Source organism: Pezoporus occidentalis, unplaced genomic scaffold, assembly GCF_034315485.1.
Source record: "Pezoporus occidentalis ecotype Australia unplaced genomic scaffold, CSIRO_AGI_Poc_V1 ctg14, whole genome shotgun sequence".
NCBI classification, from domain to species: domain Eukaryota; kingdom Metazoa; phylum Chordata; class Aves; order Psittaciformes; family Psittacidae; genus Pezoporus; species Pezoporus occidentalis.
Window position 1 is genome coordinate 3,943,815 of NW_026913209.1, and position 17,678 is coordinate 3,961,492.

The 17,678-nt window shown below is 40.2% G+C and overlaps 1 protein-coding gene across 5 annotated transcripts in view; it reads left to right on the plus strand.

Moving 5' to 3' along the window:
* ST7 (suppression of tumorigenicity 7) overlaps positions 1-17,678 on the plus strand; it is a 151,715-nt gene that overhangs the window by 95,191 nt on the left and 38,846 nt on the right. For all 5 annotated transcript variants that reach the window (XR_009963035.1, XM_062609615.1, XM_062609616.1 and 2 more), the window contains 3 exons: positions 415-490; positions 3,544-3,698; positions 7,400-7,497. Coding sequence is in view for 4 of the 5 variants with exons in the window: in XM_062609615.1 (XP_062465599.1) it covers positions 415-490; positions 3,544-3,698; positions 7,400-7,497 (329 nt within the window). In the remaining variant the exon portion in view is untranslated. The remainder of the gene's footprint in view (positions 1-414; positions 491-3,543; positions 3,699-7,399; positions 7,498-17,678) is intronic.

Sequence of the window (17,678 nt, forward strand, 5' to 3'; positions counted from 1 at the left end):
CTGATTAGCTTGGATGTTGTTGCCATTTAACATTCACCTAAAGCAGCAGCAAAGTAAGGAACTAGAAGAAGTAAGAATGCCATCTATTCTTGTATTCTTTTGTGCCCTGTGGGATTTACTACCCCAAGAGGAAAAAGCTGCTTGTTACCTCTCTATGTGACAGTGCAGATGGCATGATCTCTTAACTGGATTTTCCCCTGGAAAAAAGTTTGATTAAATGAAAAAATGAAGCTGAATATTTGGGGAAAAAAAGCTCATGTTGTATGTGTCTTTCAAGTGATCACTGAGTTCTTGGAAATGCTCTGGAGTGAGTCAGGCTGAGAGCAATAAATTCTGCTGTTCTAATGCAGTAGATTCTTCTTGTTAACGCCGTAATGACTGATATGCCCCTGTTCTGCTTTGTTTATTGAATAGTAATGCAAAAAGCCTGGAGAGAGAGAAACCCCCAAGCCCGAATTTCTGCAGCACATGAAGCCTTGGAATTGAATGAGTGAGTGACAACAACATTAACATTTATTTCCTGTCATTTAAAAATCCATTTGATGGTAGCTTAAGGCAGGGGGTTTGCGACAGCAATTTTTAATCGTGATTACAGGCCTGTCACAGGAGGGCCTACAATGGGAGCAAAAAAGCACAGCTGCATGTTTTGCTAGCCACCCAGAAGATCCTTAGGGCAGTGGTGACAGTGGGAATCTTCCTATTGATGTCAGTGGGCTTTCAGTTGGCACAGCAAAGTATTAATTAAGTTGCCTCCTAATGAGCATGTGAAATATGCCTTTATGGGATGGAGTTTCCTTTTGGATTTTTCAGTCATCCTGAAGAGAGGCAAGAAAGAAGAGGCTCATAAACACCTTCAGAAATATTCATTTCATATTGAGAGAGAATATGATGTAATTTTCTGGGACTTTCAGCTTTTTGAGTCTGGTACTTATTTATTCAATGAGAAGTGTAATATCCCACGGTAAATGCAGCGCTGTGATGATTTACTGGCATGGTGAAGTGCATAAAGCAGAAAGACTCCCTTAGCTTGCTGTCAGAGATTACTGCATTCTAGAATTCCATGAACTGGTGCCTTACAGATTGTCCTTCATGTGTTTCATCAGAAGAAAAGGAATTGTTTGTTCCTGGACAGCAGTTTAACTGAGGGAGCACGTAGCATAAAAGGCTTTTGCAGAAGTAAGCCTATCCCGTTCACTCACATATCACAGAATTGCAATGAAGGTTGGCGGGGATCTCTGGAGATATCTGGATCAACCATCCCCAGTCAGTCATAGCAACCTGCAGCACATTGCACAGGACCATGTCCAGGACCAAGGAGGGAGACTCCACAAACTCCTTGGACAACCTATGCCAGTGCTCGGTCACCCTCACAGTGAAGAAGTGTTTCCTGATGTTCAGACAGAGCCTCCTGTCTTTCAATTTGTGTGCTTTGCCTCTGGTCCTGTAACTGGACACCATTGGAAAGAGCCTGGTCCATCCTCTTTGCACCCTCTCATAAATGATTTACAAACATTGAGGAGATCCCCTTGAGCCTTCTCGCTTCCAGGGTTCAGTCTCAGAGCTCTTAGTCCTTCCTCATATATGAGGTGCTCCAGTCACTTAATCATCTTCACAGCCCTTTGCTGGCCTCTCTTGTACTGTCTTGTACTTGTCCTCTTGTACTGGGGAGCCCAGATCTGGACTCAGCACTCCAGGAGCGGCCTCACTAGTGCTGACTAGAGGGGAAGGATCAACTCCCTTGACCTGCTGACAACACTCCTCCTAATACAGCTCATTCATATTCTTTGCTGAAGGGCACATTGCTAAGTAGTGGTCAACTTGGGTATCCACGAAGACACACATATCTTTTTCTGTCAAGCTGCTTTCCAGTTGGGTGGTGCACAACAACTAGTGCCTGGAATCTTGTTTTCACTCAGACATGGTATTTCTTGTTCCTCAGCTGATGACTCTTTGTGAAACGGAATTACAGGCAGCTGCAGCCTGATTCTATTTCTGTATAAAGAATAATCTGATCAGCGTTGTGCTTTGTATTGGAAAGAAGTCAACAGCTATAACACACCTAACTTCAGCTGTAAATTGTGGCCATTGATTTTAAAGTAGTTACCTGGGCTCCCTCTACAGTCAATGGGAGATGCACCTCCAGTCAGCAATTCAGCCTATTCTTAGAGAGATCTTTAAATGTGGAATGAATGACTTTGTGAAGGTGCTTCTTGATGGAGATGGAGGGGCACAGATAATTAAGAGATCTAAATTAGACAGCTAAAAGCTGGATGAGGTGACTCCCACCATGCATTTCACCTTTCTGTGTATTCCTGAAACTGCTTTCCTGGTTTGTGGCTTGGTTGGGGTTTTTTGTTTTGATTTTTAATGTCTACAATTACATTCATGATCTGTTCTTTGCATATGGCAAGTGTTACAGGTCTACTGATCCTTTTTATACCATTGCAGTAATGGAGACATTTTGTGTTAATCATAGAATCATAGAATGGTTAGTGTTGGAGGGAGCCTTAAAAATCATCTAGTTCCAATGTGGCAGGGACTCCTCCCACTAGATCAGGTTGTTCAAAGCCCCATCCAACCTGGCCTTGAGCACTTCCAGGGATGGGGCATCCACAGCTTCTCTGGGCAACCTGTTCCAGTGTCTCACCACTCTCAGTGAAGAATTTCTTCCTAATATCTAATCTAAATCTACTCTCTTTCAGTTTAAAGCCATTCCAACCTTGACATATCACTACATGCCCTTGTAAAAAGTCCCTCTCCTGATCTCTTGTAGGCCTTCTTTAGTTATTGGAAGCTGCTCTAAGATTTCCCAAGAGCCTTCTCTTCTCCAGGTTGAACAAGCCCACCTTTCTCAGCCTGTCTTCACAGGAGAGGTGCTCCAGCCCTCTGAGCATCTTCTTGACTCTCCTCTGGACTCACTGGAGCGGGTCCATGTCCCTCTTGTGTTGGGAGCCCCAGAGCTGAATGCAGCACTGCAGGTGAGGTGGCATGGGGCAGAGTAGAAGGGCAGAATCACCTCCCTCAACTTGCTGGCCACACTCCTTTTGATGCAGCCCAGCACACTGGCTTTCTGTGCTACAAGTGCACACTATTGGGTCATGTTGAGCCTCTCATCAGTCAACACCCCGGGCCCTTCTTCTCAGGGCTGCTCTCAATCGATTCTCTGCCCAGCCTGTACTTGTGCACCAGCCCGGGTGCAGGACTTTTCACTTACTTACAACCATAGTGCATAAAACTAGTCTTGATTTCCAGAAGGAGTTTTAGTGAGGTAGGCCGTGACTGCTTAGCGAGACAGTGCTTTACTTTCTGGGGCAGTTGTCAATAGGTTTCCTGAAGTGGCTGAGTGATGCAGTACCTACAAATGAGAGTCATGGTCTGGTAGCTAGAATATTTATTCATCCGAATAGTTCATTAGAAAGTTATATGGGTATGGGCAAAACTCCATGGCCTCTGTATCCGGTACATCCTTGCCAGACTGCATGTCTTTGTACAGCTTGCACTTCGTGCAAATTTCTCACATTTTTTCCTCTGATATTTTTGTAGGTGTGCTACTGCCTATATTCTCCTGGCTGAAGAGGAAGCAACAACAATTGTAGAAGCAGAGAAGCTGTTCAAGCAAGCTTTGAAAGCTGGAGAGGGCTGCTACAGGCGCAGTCAGCAGTTACAGCACCATGGTGCCCAGTATGAAGCCCAACACAGTAAGTTTCTTTGGAGGGAATAGCCATTTCTAAATGGAGAGAGAGGTTCCAGGGAGTTCTTTGGGTTTTGTTCTTTTGTGTTTTTTCTTTTCCCTCTCATAACTATGTACTCAGTATTTAATATTGGCTGGAAAAGAGAGCCAGACTGCAGTGTTTTTTGCTTGATTCAGTTCCTGAGCTAGTAATGCTCAGACTAAGGATACACCTTTTCTTTTGTGTGGCAGAATATTGGAGCATGTACTTAACTGAAGAGAAAAGGTAGTAGAGCCAAAAGGTGTCAGAGATCTGATATTAAGAAAATGTTGGGCACTGGTTTAGGAAGTTGCTCATGGGCTCATGTTGTGAAAAGGCAGTAAAGAATGATGGAAACAGGAGTGAAGTGGTGCTTGGCCAGCTTCTTTCCATCAGCTGTGAGGGTAAATATATATGCCACATTGTTCTGTGTAAAAGTTAGTGAGACCCATTAACCAGTGTGACATTTGGAAAGTTAATTGCATACATCACGAAAAGTCACAGAAACATAAAAATTAACAACTGGAATAATACAGTGCTCTAATTGAAGGTATATTTAGAAGAAACTGAATAAGCAGATTTAGCTGCTGTGATGATGTGAAAATACATGAGGACTCACTGCTAGTAAATGAATAAAGAGGTAAATAAAGCAGTCTAGGTTATTTCTAGTCTTAAATGGTTACCTCAGGCAAAAAATAACAGCAGTTACAGAAGTAGAAACACTAACATACTTTGGGCATCTTCAAGTTTTCAGGACCTGAATTCAGAGCCTCTGGCTATCACATAATTTGAAGATTGCGGATCAAAATTGTACATAGTGAAATTGTCTGTGATCTCTGGTTTCAAAAGTGTACACAAGTCTGTGCCTAAAAATGTGAGGTTTTATAAAGCTTGGGGATAGTGTTTTAAACATTTGTTGGTTATAAAATTATATTAAGAATGATTTGTGTGTTTTTTGTGAAAAAAAAAAATAGAGCAGCTGAGCCCTTGAAGCGATTTTCAGGCTGTAGCAGGCTTACGGTTGCCTGTGAAACCTTAATTTGTGCAGTCAATCCATCCTGAGTGCAGAAAATAACAGCGATTCACAATAAGAGTTATTAAATACTTTCACAGTGCGTATGTCCAAGACAACTTGACAAAGTTTGTACAGGCATATAAGCATGGTATTTTTGTAAGCTGTGGGTGCTGAGTGGCTACTGTCATCATTACATTTGATACCCTGAACATTCAGTATGACAGCAGAAAAGGTAACTAGTTGAATTGCCAAATTAAATGCATTGCCACAGAGCAGGAGGGGCTGAAAAGTGACTGCCAGCTCTGACTGTGGCTTCAGAAGGGGCTAGGTGGTCACACTTCTTTATGCCACCCAGTCTCCCCTTAATAACATTAGTGTGTGCCCCGAGGAGTTAGAGAACTTCCAGCCTCAGATGGTGCCTTGGACACAGGGGTTTCATGTAGGATTCTCTTGATTATATGCTGGACTTATGCATGGCTGGCAAATGTGAAGAGGTCATCTATCTTTAGAGAGGGAGGACCATGGACAGATGTGTTGCAGTTCCATGGTTTTGAGATGTCTGTCATTCCATTTCTGGCCCTTGAAGTTGACTTTGGGATGTAAGTGGGCATCTCAACTTTACAGTGAAAAACACAATGTAATTTTTTGAACAACAGCATATTGCTCTATATTTCTGTTTATTTACATGTTCATCTCCTTCATACAGTATTTTACATTAGACCATGAATTTTAAGAGTAAATAATGACTTTGACTACCCAACTTAGCCTTTTTCAAAAGGTGCTAGTTTACAGAAAGCATGGGCAATCTTCTTTTTAAGGTGGCCAATGTTAGGCACCCTAAATCTTTACTCACCTCTGAAAATTTTGGCTTGAAATGTTGTCTTGATTTCATAGTGAGTAAATTTTGACCATTCTGACTGAAAAGACTGAAAAGAAGCATGGCCTGAAATGTATACCTCTTAGTTTCACTACATAATATATAATGGAGCTCGCCTAGTCTTGTATGGTCTTCCATCTAAGAGAAGGACACTCTTACAAAACCTACAACCTGTGGACTTTGCTGTCACCGTCCTAGCTAACTAGGCCGTGGCAGTTAAAACTCAGGTGTAAAGGGTGGGGCCAGTTCTGCACAAGCTGCGCCTCACCTATAAAATCCACTGCACAGGCTGGAAGGGCTCACTCTCACTTCTCTGTAATGGACAGGCGAGGGTCGAAACAGTCGGTGACAAGGTGCATGGGAAGCTGCAGATCCAACCTTGCATGCAGGTGGACCAGCACATGGGTAGCTCGAGATTGCACAGGAGATGACAGTCCTGGTCGGACACTTCCTGATTGCCTAAGCACCCTTTTTTTACAACCAGATTTGCATATCCCACATGCCCTTGGTCATCGTGCCTGTAGTAAGCATGGTTAAAGCCCTTCCCAAATCTTCGCTCGCAAAGCGAAGCCATCAGTCAGTAATGTATAATATATGTATACATAAATGTGTACCTTCTTAGTTTCACTACATAAACATGTTAAAACAGATGTAGCTAATAAATTGTTTTTTAAATCAACAGAAGTCAATACAGATACAAGGAATTACATAAGCTAAAGAAATTCCTTCGCTCTCATACTTTTGCTTCTAAAGTCAAACCTTTCAATCTGCTTCTTAACCTGACTGAAACTTGTAATCACAGTTTTAAAACAATTTGTAGGAACTTGGAACTTTTTAGTGTACATCTTGTTCTTATTATGACAGACTTGAAAATGTTAGGAACAGACTAAAATCTTTGCAGACTGCATGCTATAAACAAAGATCTTACATTTTCACAATAAGGTAATTTTATAGATGATTAGCTGTCTGCTTATTTCCTGATGGTCCAGAAGCATGTTAGGATTTCAGATTGGAATTACAGGGAAGAGAATGAGAAATGAAACAAGTAAGAATTCTCCAAGAGAACAATTATTGCAGCTGTTTAGTTTATGTTATCTTTGCTAGTAGGGCATCTTCCAGCACATAGGACTGTTATATCTGGAATGTGTTACTTTGCTATCCGTAACTAGCAAAGTGAGAAATTTGAAGATGGTAATTGGGCAACAAGTAAAGGCTTTGTAAACAGAAAGTTCAGGGTATACTTACTTTCTTCTAATCATTAAGAAAAAGACTGTTAGAGGATAAGGATTTGTTTTGCTGCCTCTCCTATTAACAAGCACGTACATCATGAGTTTAAAAAAAAAAAAAAGCTAGATATAATGTGCATTTTCATGGATGCTCTTGTCTTATCCATGTATGCGAATGGGTAAGTCATTTAATGCTGTGTGTGACCACAGAGTTTTGTGCCAGTGTTAACTTCATAGGGGTTCTCCTTGCCTTGCTTGATTACTTGATGGTCTATAACCTGCAGCTTTCTCTGTACCTTCAGATCTGCTTTTATGTCATAGGTGTAAGTCCAACACATGGTTCCTTATTTATACCATTGAATATCTGGAGTAATTCCACTGATTTCAGTGATGTTATGTCACTTTAAATCAGTAGAATTTGGTAATTTTTTAATAAAATTATTGTGAGAGCATTGATGATAGCTAATAAAAAATGGCAAAAAAACTGTGTTTCATTTTGTACTGGAATATTAAATGAACCTTTGTTTTTAATTTTTTTGTCTTAATACTGTTTCTTTTTCCTCTTATACAGGAAGGGACACCAATGTGTTAGTTTATATTAAGAGGAGGCTGGCAATGTGTGCAAGAAAGCTGGGAAGGACCAGGGAAGCAGTGAAAATGATGAGAGATGTGAGTTTGGATTTGTTTTGCATGTGATATTTAGATAATAGTGGCTAGAAATCATACACATTTGTTTTACAAGTTAACATCCATTCATGCTGCACGGAGCACTGCTGATAGTAATTTTGTGTGGATAATATACATAAAGATTAAGCTAAAAGATCATTTATTTGCTAGGCTACAAAAGTAATACTATGAAGTCATAAAATACCAGATTGACAGTTCTCCATACAGACTGTCTTTTGTATTCTGGTACATGTGCAGTGGAGTACAGTCTTTTATTGTTGATCATGAAGTTCCTAACATTTTTTCTGAAGCATGTTATGAATGCTGCTAACTTAATAAACAGGTCTTAGGTATTCTGTTTGCTCCTTCCAAAGCTGCAGTTTGGCTCTGTGCCTTATTTATATTACACTGTTCACACCCAAGGACAGAGTTATTTATTCATGCAAAACCTATTACTGAGAAGTCCAGCCCAAGTAATTAATATATAATGAACTAGTTTCCCTCTGAGATGCAGCATGGCTATATCCCTGTTCTACTATATCCCTGTTTTACAGGCAGGGGAGCTACCGTGGTAGTCTTAAGTCAGTAAGCTACAAAGCTACAAATTTGAAACACCAAACAGTATCTATTTTGGGGATGGCAGGAGGGGCCCCTGCCGCATAAGGCACTGTATGTGTTTCAGGTGTGTAAAATGCTCAAGTTTAGATATAGCTGCAAATGCCTAGCATTTCTTCAAGTGAGATCCCTTGGATGCAGATTAAGAGCAAAGTTCTTTGAGGCAGTGACTTGCCTCACCTGAACTAAGACATCTGTGACAGAAGGAGGAATGGAGTCCTAGAACTCAGAACAGATGATGGTAGAACTGCTTACCCGTTTCCTGTGTCCTCCTTTCTTACACTTGGTTTTCTAGTTCCCACAAAAGTGAGGTAGAGATGAATCTAGCAGAAGGTAGAGTTCTACAAATTAAGCTGAAGGACCTAGATTTTAAATGCACAAAATGGAGTCCCAGACCATAATGAAGCACCTGTAAAATGTGCTTTATGCAGCTCAGATGAATGGTCCTGAAACTTGCCCAGTGAAAAGGGAAGTTCTCACTGCAAGTCAGTGGGAATTTTAGTGTAAAAAGGCAAGTGACTTTCTCTGGTGCTGAGGTGCTTACATCAGTGGCAATAGGGCATGTAAGTCTGCAAGCTTAGAATCCAGCACCCAGCATCTTCTCCTGGAACTGGGGCACTCAGGAATGTTTCTTGAAAACATTGAGCAGAGATCATCCTAGTAATGCAGGTCCTCCTCCTAAATAATCTACCAGATGGCAAGTGGTGAGTAACTTTGTTTCCTGTCTCTATCGGGGGTTTTTCAGGTACACAACTCTCACTCCCTAGAATCACTAGGCTAGATACCCCAGACAGAGGTGCTGAAAAAGAACTTGTTGAAAACCCAGCCATGTACAACTAGGAGTGTGAGAAAGAGGGATGAGGAAGAACGACCTGTTTTAGCAGTCTTGCGGTCAGATGGGACAATGTTGATTTCAAAGATGTTGGTTTTGGTCCAACAAGCTCTACTGATTCTTCATGAATTTTGTTGCACAGGCACTCTGGGACAAATACTGAGATGTTCAGGGACAAACACTGGAATTCTAAGTTCTGGCATTAATATACAAGAAAGATAAAATTTTAAATTTAACATTCAAATGTCACAGATCATAATTATGTTAACTTCTGGAACTAACTATGGGCTGCTGGATATGTTTTGTGATTTGTTGATAGGGCTATGTGGAAAAAATACTCTGTGAAGCCTTCTTCTGCTGATGTCAGTATGTGTGGTTAATTCTGTATGCAGAGCACTGGATTCAGAGAACTTGGGTGGTCCCTCTAGGGAAAATCCTAGATTTCATATGCAAGTGAGACCCAGAAAGTTTTGATGTTAATGAATGGCTCATTTTGTCACTAGAAAGAAAATTATGTATGGTTGAATTTAGGTATAATGTGGATCTCAAAAAACAGGGAGCCAAAGTCATCATTTGTGAGACATTCGAAGGACAGAAAATGATCTTATCAATAGGAATGTTTTGCTAAAATGAAAGGACTGGATGCAGGACAAAGGAGGTATAAAGATAGAATTTCAGGTTCCAGAGCTTCAGCTCTGATCAGTGTATTCTGTAATTTTCCACACGCAGACAATAAGCCAAATTCTCAGAACTGAATTTAGATACCTCTAGAGCTCTTCATTGTGAGCAAGCAGAGCTGAGAATTAGCAGGTCTCTAGATGGCATGTAAAAGCAGCAATATCTCTAGGTCACAACTCCAGTACACTGGGAGCAAGAGTGGGGTCAAGTCAGCTTTGCAGATGCTTTGCTTAGACTGACTTGGAGCTACTTATTTCTGACGAATGCGTATCCTCCATTTCCTTATAGAAGATGTAAATAATACACTTATGAAAAAGTTTGAACAACATGAATATGTCATTGAATGTTTCTGTGTGATTGATGAGGGAGGAGGTGAATTTATTCACCCTAAAAAAAATACGAAGAACATGTTGGCTGGGGACTGCTGAATCTAGCATCAGGGGACAGAGGGTGGAGGCCCTGTTTGTGTTTCAAAGATTGAAAACAGGTTTCTCAAGACGTGGAACAAGATGGAAATGAAGTGTTAAGAGGTTCATGACACCATCTGGGAAATATTGGGATGTAGTGAGTCTTTGCCACTTTGAAAAAATAAAGTATTTCAGAGTGTTTAATTCATTGCATATATGAGGCCATCTTGAGGATATTACTGATGGATTAGATTGTCTTACTTGAATTTTATATAAGAAAAGACTGAGATCCTGCTTAAAACACCTTAATGGAAAAAAAATGAGTTGTTGGTGACTTAGATAAGGTTTTGATTTTATGGTTGTATGTTTTTTTTTGTGTGTGTGTGTTATGGTTATATACACTGCTGATAAGAAAATCATATTTTAATACTATATTGAAGATATTTCTGGTGTCCGCAACATAAGAAGGACATGGAACTGTTGGAACAAATCCAGAGAAGGGCCATGAGGATGATCAGCGGCTGGAGCACCTCCCGTATGAAGACAGGCTGAGAAAGTTGGGGCTGTTCAGCCTGGAGAAGAGAAGGCTGCGTGGAGACCTCATAGCAGCCTTCCAGTATCTGAAGGGGGCCTTATAGGGATGCTGGGGAGGGACTCTTCATTAGGGACTGTAGTGATAGGACAAGGGGTAAAGGGTTCAAACTTAAACAGGGGAATTTTAGGATGGATATGAGGAGGAAGTTCTTTACTATGAGGGCGGTGAGGCACTGGAATGGGTTGCCCAAGGAAGTTGTGAATGCTCCATCCCTGGCAGTGTTCAAGGCCTGTTTGGACAGAGCCTTGGGTGGCATGGTTTAGAATGAGGTGTCCCTGCCCATGGCAGGGGGGTTGGAACTAGATGATCTTAAGGTCCTTTCCAACCCTAACTATTCTATGATTCTGTGATGCTATATTTAAAACCAGTTTATTTAAAACTGTTTAAACCCAGGGTTTTTTAAATTTAAAAAAATAGGGTAGGAATTTCTGTTGCTTCTGTGATTAATTTTGAGATAGTATTTTGTTGCTAGCTTGGCTGCTTGGATGTCATCTAGTTGAGTTGAGTTGATGAGAATTATGAACCTGAAATTTTCATGAAAGCATGTAATTGCATCATAAATAGGTGTTGCTTTTGCTTGTATTTTGTGATGATGATTATTTACTATATTTTGCTATAGAAACCAGCAGCTGTCACTATTTGTATATATTGAGTTCACTTGTGATCTCATTTTGATTAGTGTATTGTTGGAAGAACTCCAGTCAACAGAGTTACTCCAGTTTTGTTCCTGTTTCTACAGAGCATGCATGATACAGTCTGTGAGGGAACTAGATCTCTTTTACTGTCCCTGAGGAGAACGACTACAGTGCTGGTTGTTTTATTTGTTGTGCTGAGTATGTTAAAAGGATTTAAACAAGTTTGTTCTAAATGACATTGGCAAATTTGGTGTATGCAGAGGTGAAAGGCCTTAATGATGGCTGTGGGGAATCCCCAGTATACCTTTGTGTTGAATCTTTATGGTGGACAGCGTTGCAAGCCAAGTAGCTACACGCTGACCAGCAATGGTAGCCTTTTGAACCAGCTGCTCTCTGTCTGCTCTTTGAAGATTCCCTCACCATTTCAATGGCAGAAAACACAGGTGTACAGGGCTTGTGTTCTGTGTTTTTTTTATTGATTGAAAAACAAGAGGATATGGAGGGTGCGCAAAGGCACTTCCCTCTGTACTTTGTGGACAACTGGATCAGTGACTGCTCTACTGAGTTTAGGAGAAATGACACAGTATTTCCCTCCATTGGGTTACTGGAATATCCAGGTGAAAATGTACCATGCAAGAAAGTGAATTATTAAATTAATTCAAGCTTTTGGGGATTGTTCTGAAGCACTGTGGAACAAGCTTTCATTGAAAGGTGATGTACATTCAGGAAAGGGAATGGTGGCAGGCAGAAGGCATGCTAGTGGACAGAGTGAACTGAAGCTCTTAATTGCTTCCCCTGTCAGAGAGAACATGAAAGAAACTCATTCTAGAATGTCTTTTATCACCTATCCCATAGCCCTGTGCTCCCCTCATGACTGTTTTATAGTCTTAACAAGTATACTTTTCTGAGACACAGTGGAATTGCAACTTGCCCCATGCTTTGCAGCTTTATTTGCAGATGAGTGAGGTTTAGGGAGAGAAGCAACTTTTCTGGGTCTCTTCTCAGTTCTGGGCAAGGATAGAAAGAAAAATGCTTTCTAAGGGTCAGAAAAGTACATTTTATTTCTAGGATCAGTCACATCTCCTGAGAAATTACTCTTCAGACTACAGTAGAGGATCTAGATGTCTAATTTTGTGTACATAGCTCTGAGAACTTTGCTAAGATATTTCAGTTAGATGTATTTATGTGTTCATCTTGGTACCCACCTGCAGACTCTAAATGTATAGTTGTGCTCCAGGAGACACCAGGGAATTATCAGTACCTAAGCAGCTTCTACTGTAAGAGTGGTAAATGGACATCAAAGGGGTGCATGATAATTTCTTTAAATAGTTGGGCTGCCCTGAGCATCTAAAATGGTTATGTCACTTGAAGGCTTCAAAAGGGTACTCAGCCATACTAATCAATTTCAACAATATGGGTAGGTTGGGTTTTTATCTTTTTATGACCAGTGGTATTAGTGATTTTTGCCAGTGTGATGGTTCTGCAAAGCTAACATACTTTCCTGACAACCTCTTTTGCTGGGCTTTGAATAAGGTTTTCTGTTCAATATTTTCTTCAATTCTGTATCGATGTGTGCATTGCTGATTTCCTCTTGGGTAAGAAGTGCTGGGGCAGTGTTCTGCATCTTGAATCAAGCTGTGTGAAACAAGGAGATTACTAATTGCTAATAAAGATGTAATGATCTCTAGCTCTTTAGTAACGTACTTCTGCAGCTACTTGTATTGCAGCTACTCTCTTTCTCCCAAATACTTTTGTGCTTGAGGCAAGGATTAGCGAGTTATGTTATTTGGCTTGTGTTACACAGGCCGGGTTAAGCAGGCTGCTCTGCTTGAGTGGGGTTCTAGTTTTATTAACATCTGCAGCAGTTATTTAAAGTACCATTTATTAAAATCTGAAGGAAAAGTACGTCCTAGTTAAACGAGACCAAGGGTTATCTTACAAATCTTAGAAGAGTGCTGTTTTTGTGAATGGTGATGTTTGCCATTCTACACCACAGAGTAGTGTCTTCAGTTAATTCTTGTTTTGAGCCCCAAGCCCTGCAGTAAGAGCAAGTGATAAAGGCAGTGTTTAACATTTCAGAGTTAAATACTGAGTTTAACATTGCCAAGTTTAACATGTCTGTATATTCAAATGTGATTTGTTTTGTCACAGATTCACATTACGGGCAAGGGCGGGGGGGTAGGTTGGAACATCCCTTATTTGAATGGACTCAAGCAAAATGGAGACTACTGTGAGTCCCTGGATGGTGCTTTTACACATGCCTTTTACATGCACATGACGCAGGTGCCTCACTTTTGTCATGACTGTAATCCTGCGGAAACCCCTCCAAAACTAGAAATTTGATGACTACTACCTAAACCTGTTAATAATCATAGAATCATAGCATAGTTAAGGTTGGAAAGGACCTTAAGATCATCTAGTTCCACCCCCTGTCATGGGCAGGGACACCTCACACTAAACGATGTCACCCAAGGCTCTGTCCAACCTGGCCTTGAACACTGCCAGGGATGGAGCATTTGTCATTTCTTTGGGCAACCCATTCCAGTGCCTCACCACCCTTACAGTAAAGACCTTCTTCCTTATATCCAATCTAAACTTCCCCTGTTTAAGTTTAAACCCATTGCCCCTTGTCCTATCACTACAGTCCCTAATGATGCTTCTCATAGAAATTAAGGGCTTCCAGCATTGTGATTCTCTTAAGATAGAATGTGTTCACACAGTCTTGGTAGGTGCCCTGGTAACTTGGACTCCTTTTTGTCTGCCCTTTTGCATTACTCTGTGTTCAGGGGCTTTGTATAGTCCTTTAATTATGTTCTTTCATCTCTGGAATCTCCTAGCTCATTTTTGAGCTACTAGATAATTTCCTCACTTTAATTTAATTTTAAAACCTGCTTCTAAAAATATGGCAAAGTTTTGCAAAAAGTACTTTGGGATGATGAAGGTAATGTTTTTGAAGTGGGCTATGAGTAATGACTTTCTTTTTGTGCTTTATAAAGTTACTAATCCTTGATGTAACAAACACTAGAATTTATCACTGTTACTACTTTTGTGTGATGTGATCTTTTAGTAGTAAATGTACATCTGGAACAACTTGTGCTGTTCTGGTTTCATTCCACATCTGCCTTTAAAATTCCTGAAATACATGCATTTTTACAACACAGTCTGAATAACAGCATTTTCATAATTATGTTCCTTAAAGAACTCAAGTCATACTCTAAAGGCTTTAATCCTGCAATTAAGAGAGAACATAAAGGCTGCATGTTCTAGCATATTTCCTTAGACTTTACATATTCAGTAAGATATTTTCCACTTTATTGACTCATTGGTAACCCTACATTAAAAAGAAGTCATATTATCTATGAATATTACAGAGCACTAGGACTAAATTCACATTTGGCAAATAATAAATGGAATGTCTGCAAATTTTATACATGTGCCATTCCACAATTAGTGTAGACTGGATCTGGGTCTCTTTTCTGACACTGAAGTTCAACCACTAGATGACATGTCAAATTCCCTGAATTCCACATACAGATGAAAATATGTAGGTCCTACTGCTAATCTTTTCCAAACTCCAAAAGAACAGGATCTGGCAGATTTCGCTTCTTAGTTCCCATCTTCTCAGAGCTGTGGAAGAGTAACTGTGGAGCTGCTTTCAAAAAAAATAGTGATTATTTGCCAAAAGGAATGCGGCATATAGGGAAGTGTGTTAAATATTAGAATTCTACTTTTGCTGTAATTAAGCAGAACTTTAATTCAGGTAGGTCCAGTTTATTTCATATCATTCTCCAACTATGAGAGTGTCTGTTTACATCACATGAATCTCACTCACAAAAAGACCATGCTGGAATGAGTTGCAGTTTTCGGGCCAGGAGTTAGTCTAATTTTTAAGCATCTGACATTGTTAATAGAGCCTTTTGTGTGCCAGCCTTAGCCTGCTGACGGTGCTTCTGTTCCTGCCAGGTGAGCTGGCCAGGAGGAAAACTTAAGCATTAGTGTGTCAGAGAGTCAACATGTACGGACATGTTGCAAATGCCTCAAGCCCAGGTTAATCTTCAGTCAGAGCTTAGACATCTGAAAGCTCAGCTGTAGACAATGAAGCCCACAGAAATTGAGGTTTCTGGTTTTCTACTCAGAAATGGCTTAGAGTTATGCCTTTTCTCCCTTGTCAGTTAACAGTTCTTACAGATTACAAGTCATATACCAGAAAGCAGTTATGTGAAGTTCTTGTGAAAATAACAGTGCTATCCATACTGTGTGCTTGATTCTTCAGTGGTGGTAAACAGCTGCAGCTGGAAGATGGCAGCCTCGGTCAGTCCTCTTTTAGGGGACAGATTTTGCCATTTGAGATACTCACTGTGGGAATAGGTACGCTAGGAATTAAGGTTGTAACAGTTTCACTGATTGCACTGAATTTTCCTTATTTGCGTATTGTTTTGTTTGTTCTTTTTAAGTTGAATTCATTTTTCATGTTTACAAATGCACTCAATTGTATACATTGATCTAAAATGTGTTTGTTTGAGAAGATATAAGCAGCAGTGAATGGTTGCATGCACTGCCCATAAAATATGTGACCATGCATACAGCCATAATGCAAATGGAGAATGAATGTGTCAACACCAGGTTATAAATAATATCATTCATTTATCCACCTCTGTATTTCCTTGAGTCCAGTCTAGTTATAGTCATAAACTGTAGCTTAGAGCTGTTTTCTACACAAATAATGTATCATAGCTCATTGATGCCTGATGTTAATGTCAGCACAGGGAGAAGAACAGATGCAACAGTTAAAGCTACATTCCTTGAAAATATTTCAAAAATTAGATCTAAATGAGAAAGTGCTGGTGACTGAAATATTCTCAGGGAAGGGAGCCCTCTTCATTAAACTGTTCTCTGGGAGATAAAGCTTGTTGCCGATCCAATAAATCAGATGTGGCTTTCCTTGTACCATAAAGCATTTTTTGTGATCATCATGTTTTCATATCCATCACAAAGCCTTTGAACCTGCACCCTGTAATATGGGTTGGAGTGAGACTGGAAATCTGATTCTTCCAGGACTAGTGATAAGATATCCAATTGTGTCAGACTTACTTTGAGAATTTCTCTGCAAACTTATACTCCCAAGATATTGTTTATCTAAAAAAAAATCAAAGTTATTAATTATCTGCAAAAGCTACCATTTCTGTATATTTGCTGTATACCTAATGAATCTTTTAATGAAAAGCACTTCCACTTCTTGCACGTGTACCTATTTTCCCCCCAGACATGCAGAGCAATTAGAACAGAATGTGGGTTAACCCAGCCCCGGGTCTGAATTTCATCACTAGAAGGCATTTTGACCAATACAAGTTTAAAGTAAAAGCCTTGTGAACATAGATTTGGTATGATATGTTCAATAGCTGTTTGAACATCCTTATATTGTAAAAAGGGGATACATGCATAGCCATGTGGTATCTGGTTTCATATGGTATGAAAATAAGCTTTGCTCAGTGAACCACTGTTCTTTCATACCAGCTCAGAAACCAACTAACTGGAATTTTACAATTGTCCCGGACTGTGGCAGAGGGGATGGAACTAGATGATCTTTAAGGTCACTTCCAACCCAAACCGTTCTATGATAATGAATCTTTTAGTCCTAAGTAATGTTCACATGAAAAGCTATAGCAGCTGTGGTGAGAAATCCCGAGGGCTGAGTTTGATGGCTGTCTCTTGAGAGCTCAAAGTGTGGAGAAAGATGGTAATGGAGTCTTCATCTTTTCTTGGAGTGCAGTGCTTGCCCCTCGAAAGCATTTGTCAGGTTACAGTAAAGACATAATGAGAATTAAAATTGATAAGCCAAACTATATGGAAGCTTCTGGTCACTTCAGCGTTAAGTCCAGTCGGTCACTGTGTTTATTGGACAGAAAATAAATCTTGTGTGCAGAGTGAGGTCTGTGCATCTTAAACTGGAGTCCACATTAGAGCTCAATGTTGTACAGGTCTGGGGAACTCTAGGGTGCATTCTTCATACTGTGTTCAGGGTTAACATGCCCATCTTTGCATCTCTCTGCAGAGTATGAGCCAGCCTTACTCACCATCTGAAGGGAGGGGAGCAGGCTCATGGCCTTCTCTCCTTTGCTCCTCATCATGATGCAGTGTGTGGCCTGCCCTAACTACTCAGCAGGCCTATGTTGCAACCTTTGTGTCATTGTTTTATTTCCCCAGTGATATTCTTCCATCTGAGTGGCTTTACTTTCTGGGAAGTTTCTCAAAAAACAAATTTTTACTGTGACTGAAAGTTATTTGCAGTGAAAACTATATACTCTATATCTTAAAATGACAGAGAAATGAGTTCATGTCCTCTCTTTTTTTTTTTAATAGCAAACATGCTGTCGTTTATGCACAGTCAGTGTTTGAATAGCAGAGTGGATATTTGGAGGTGT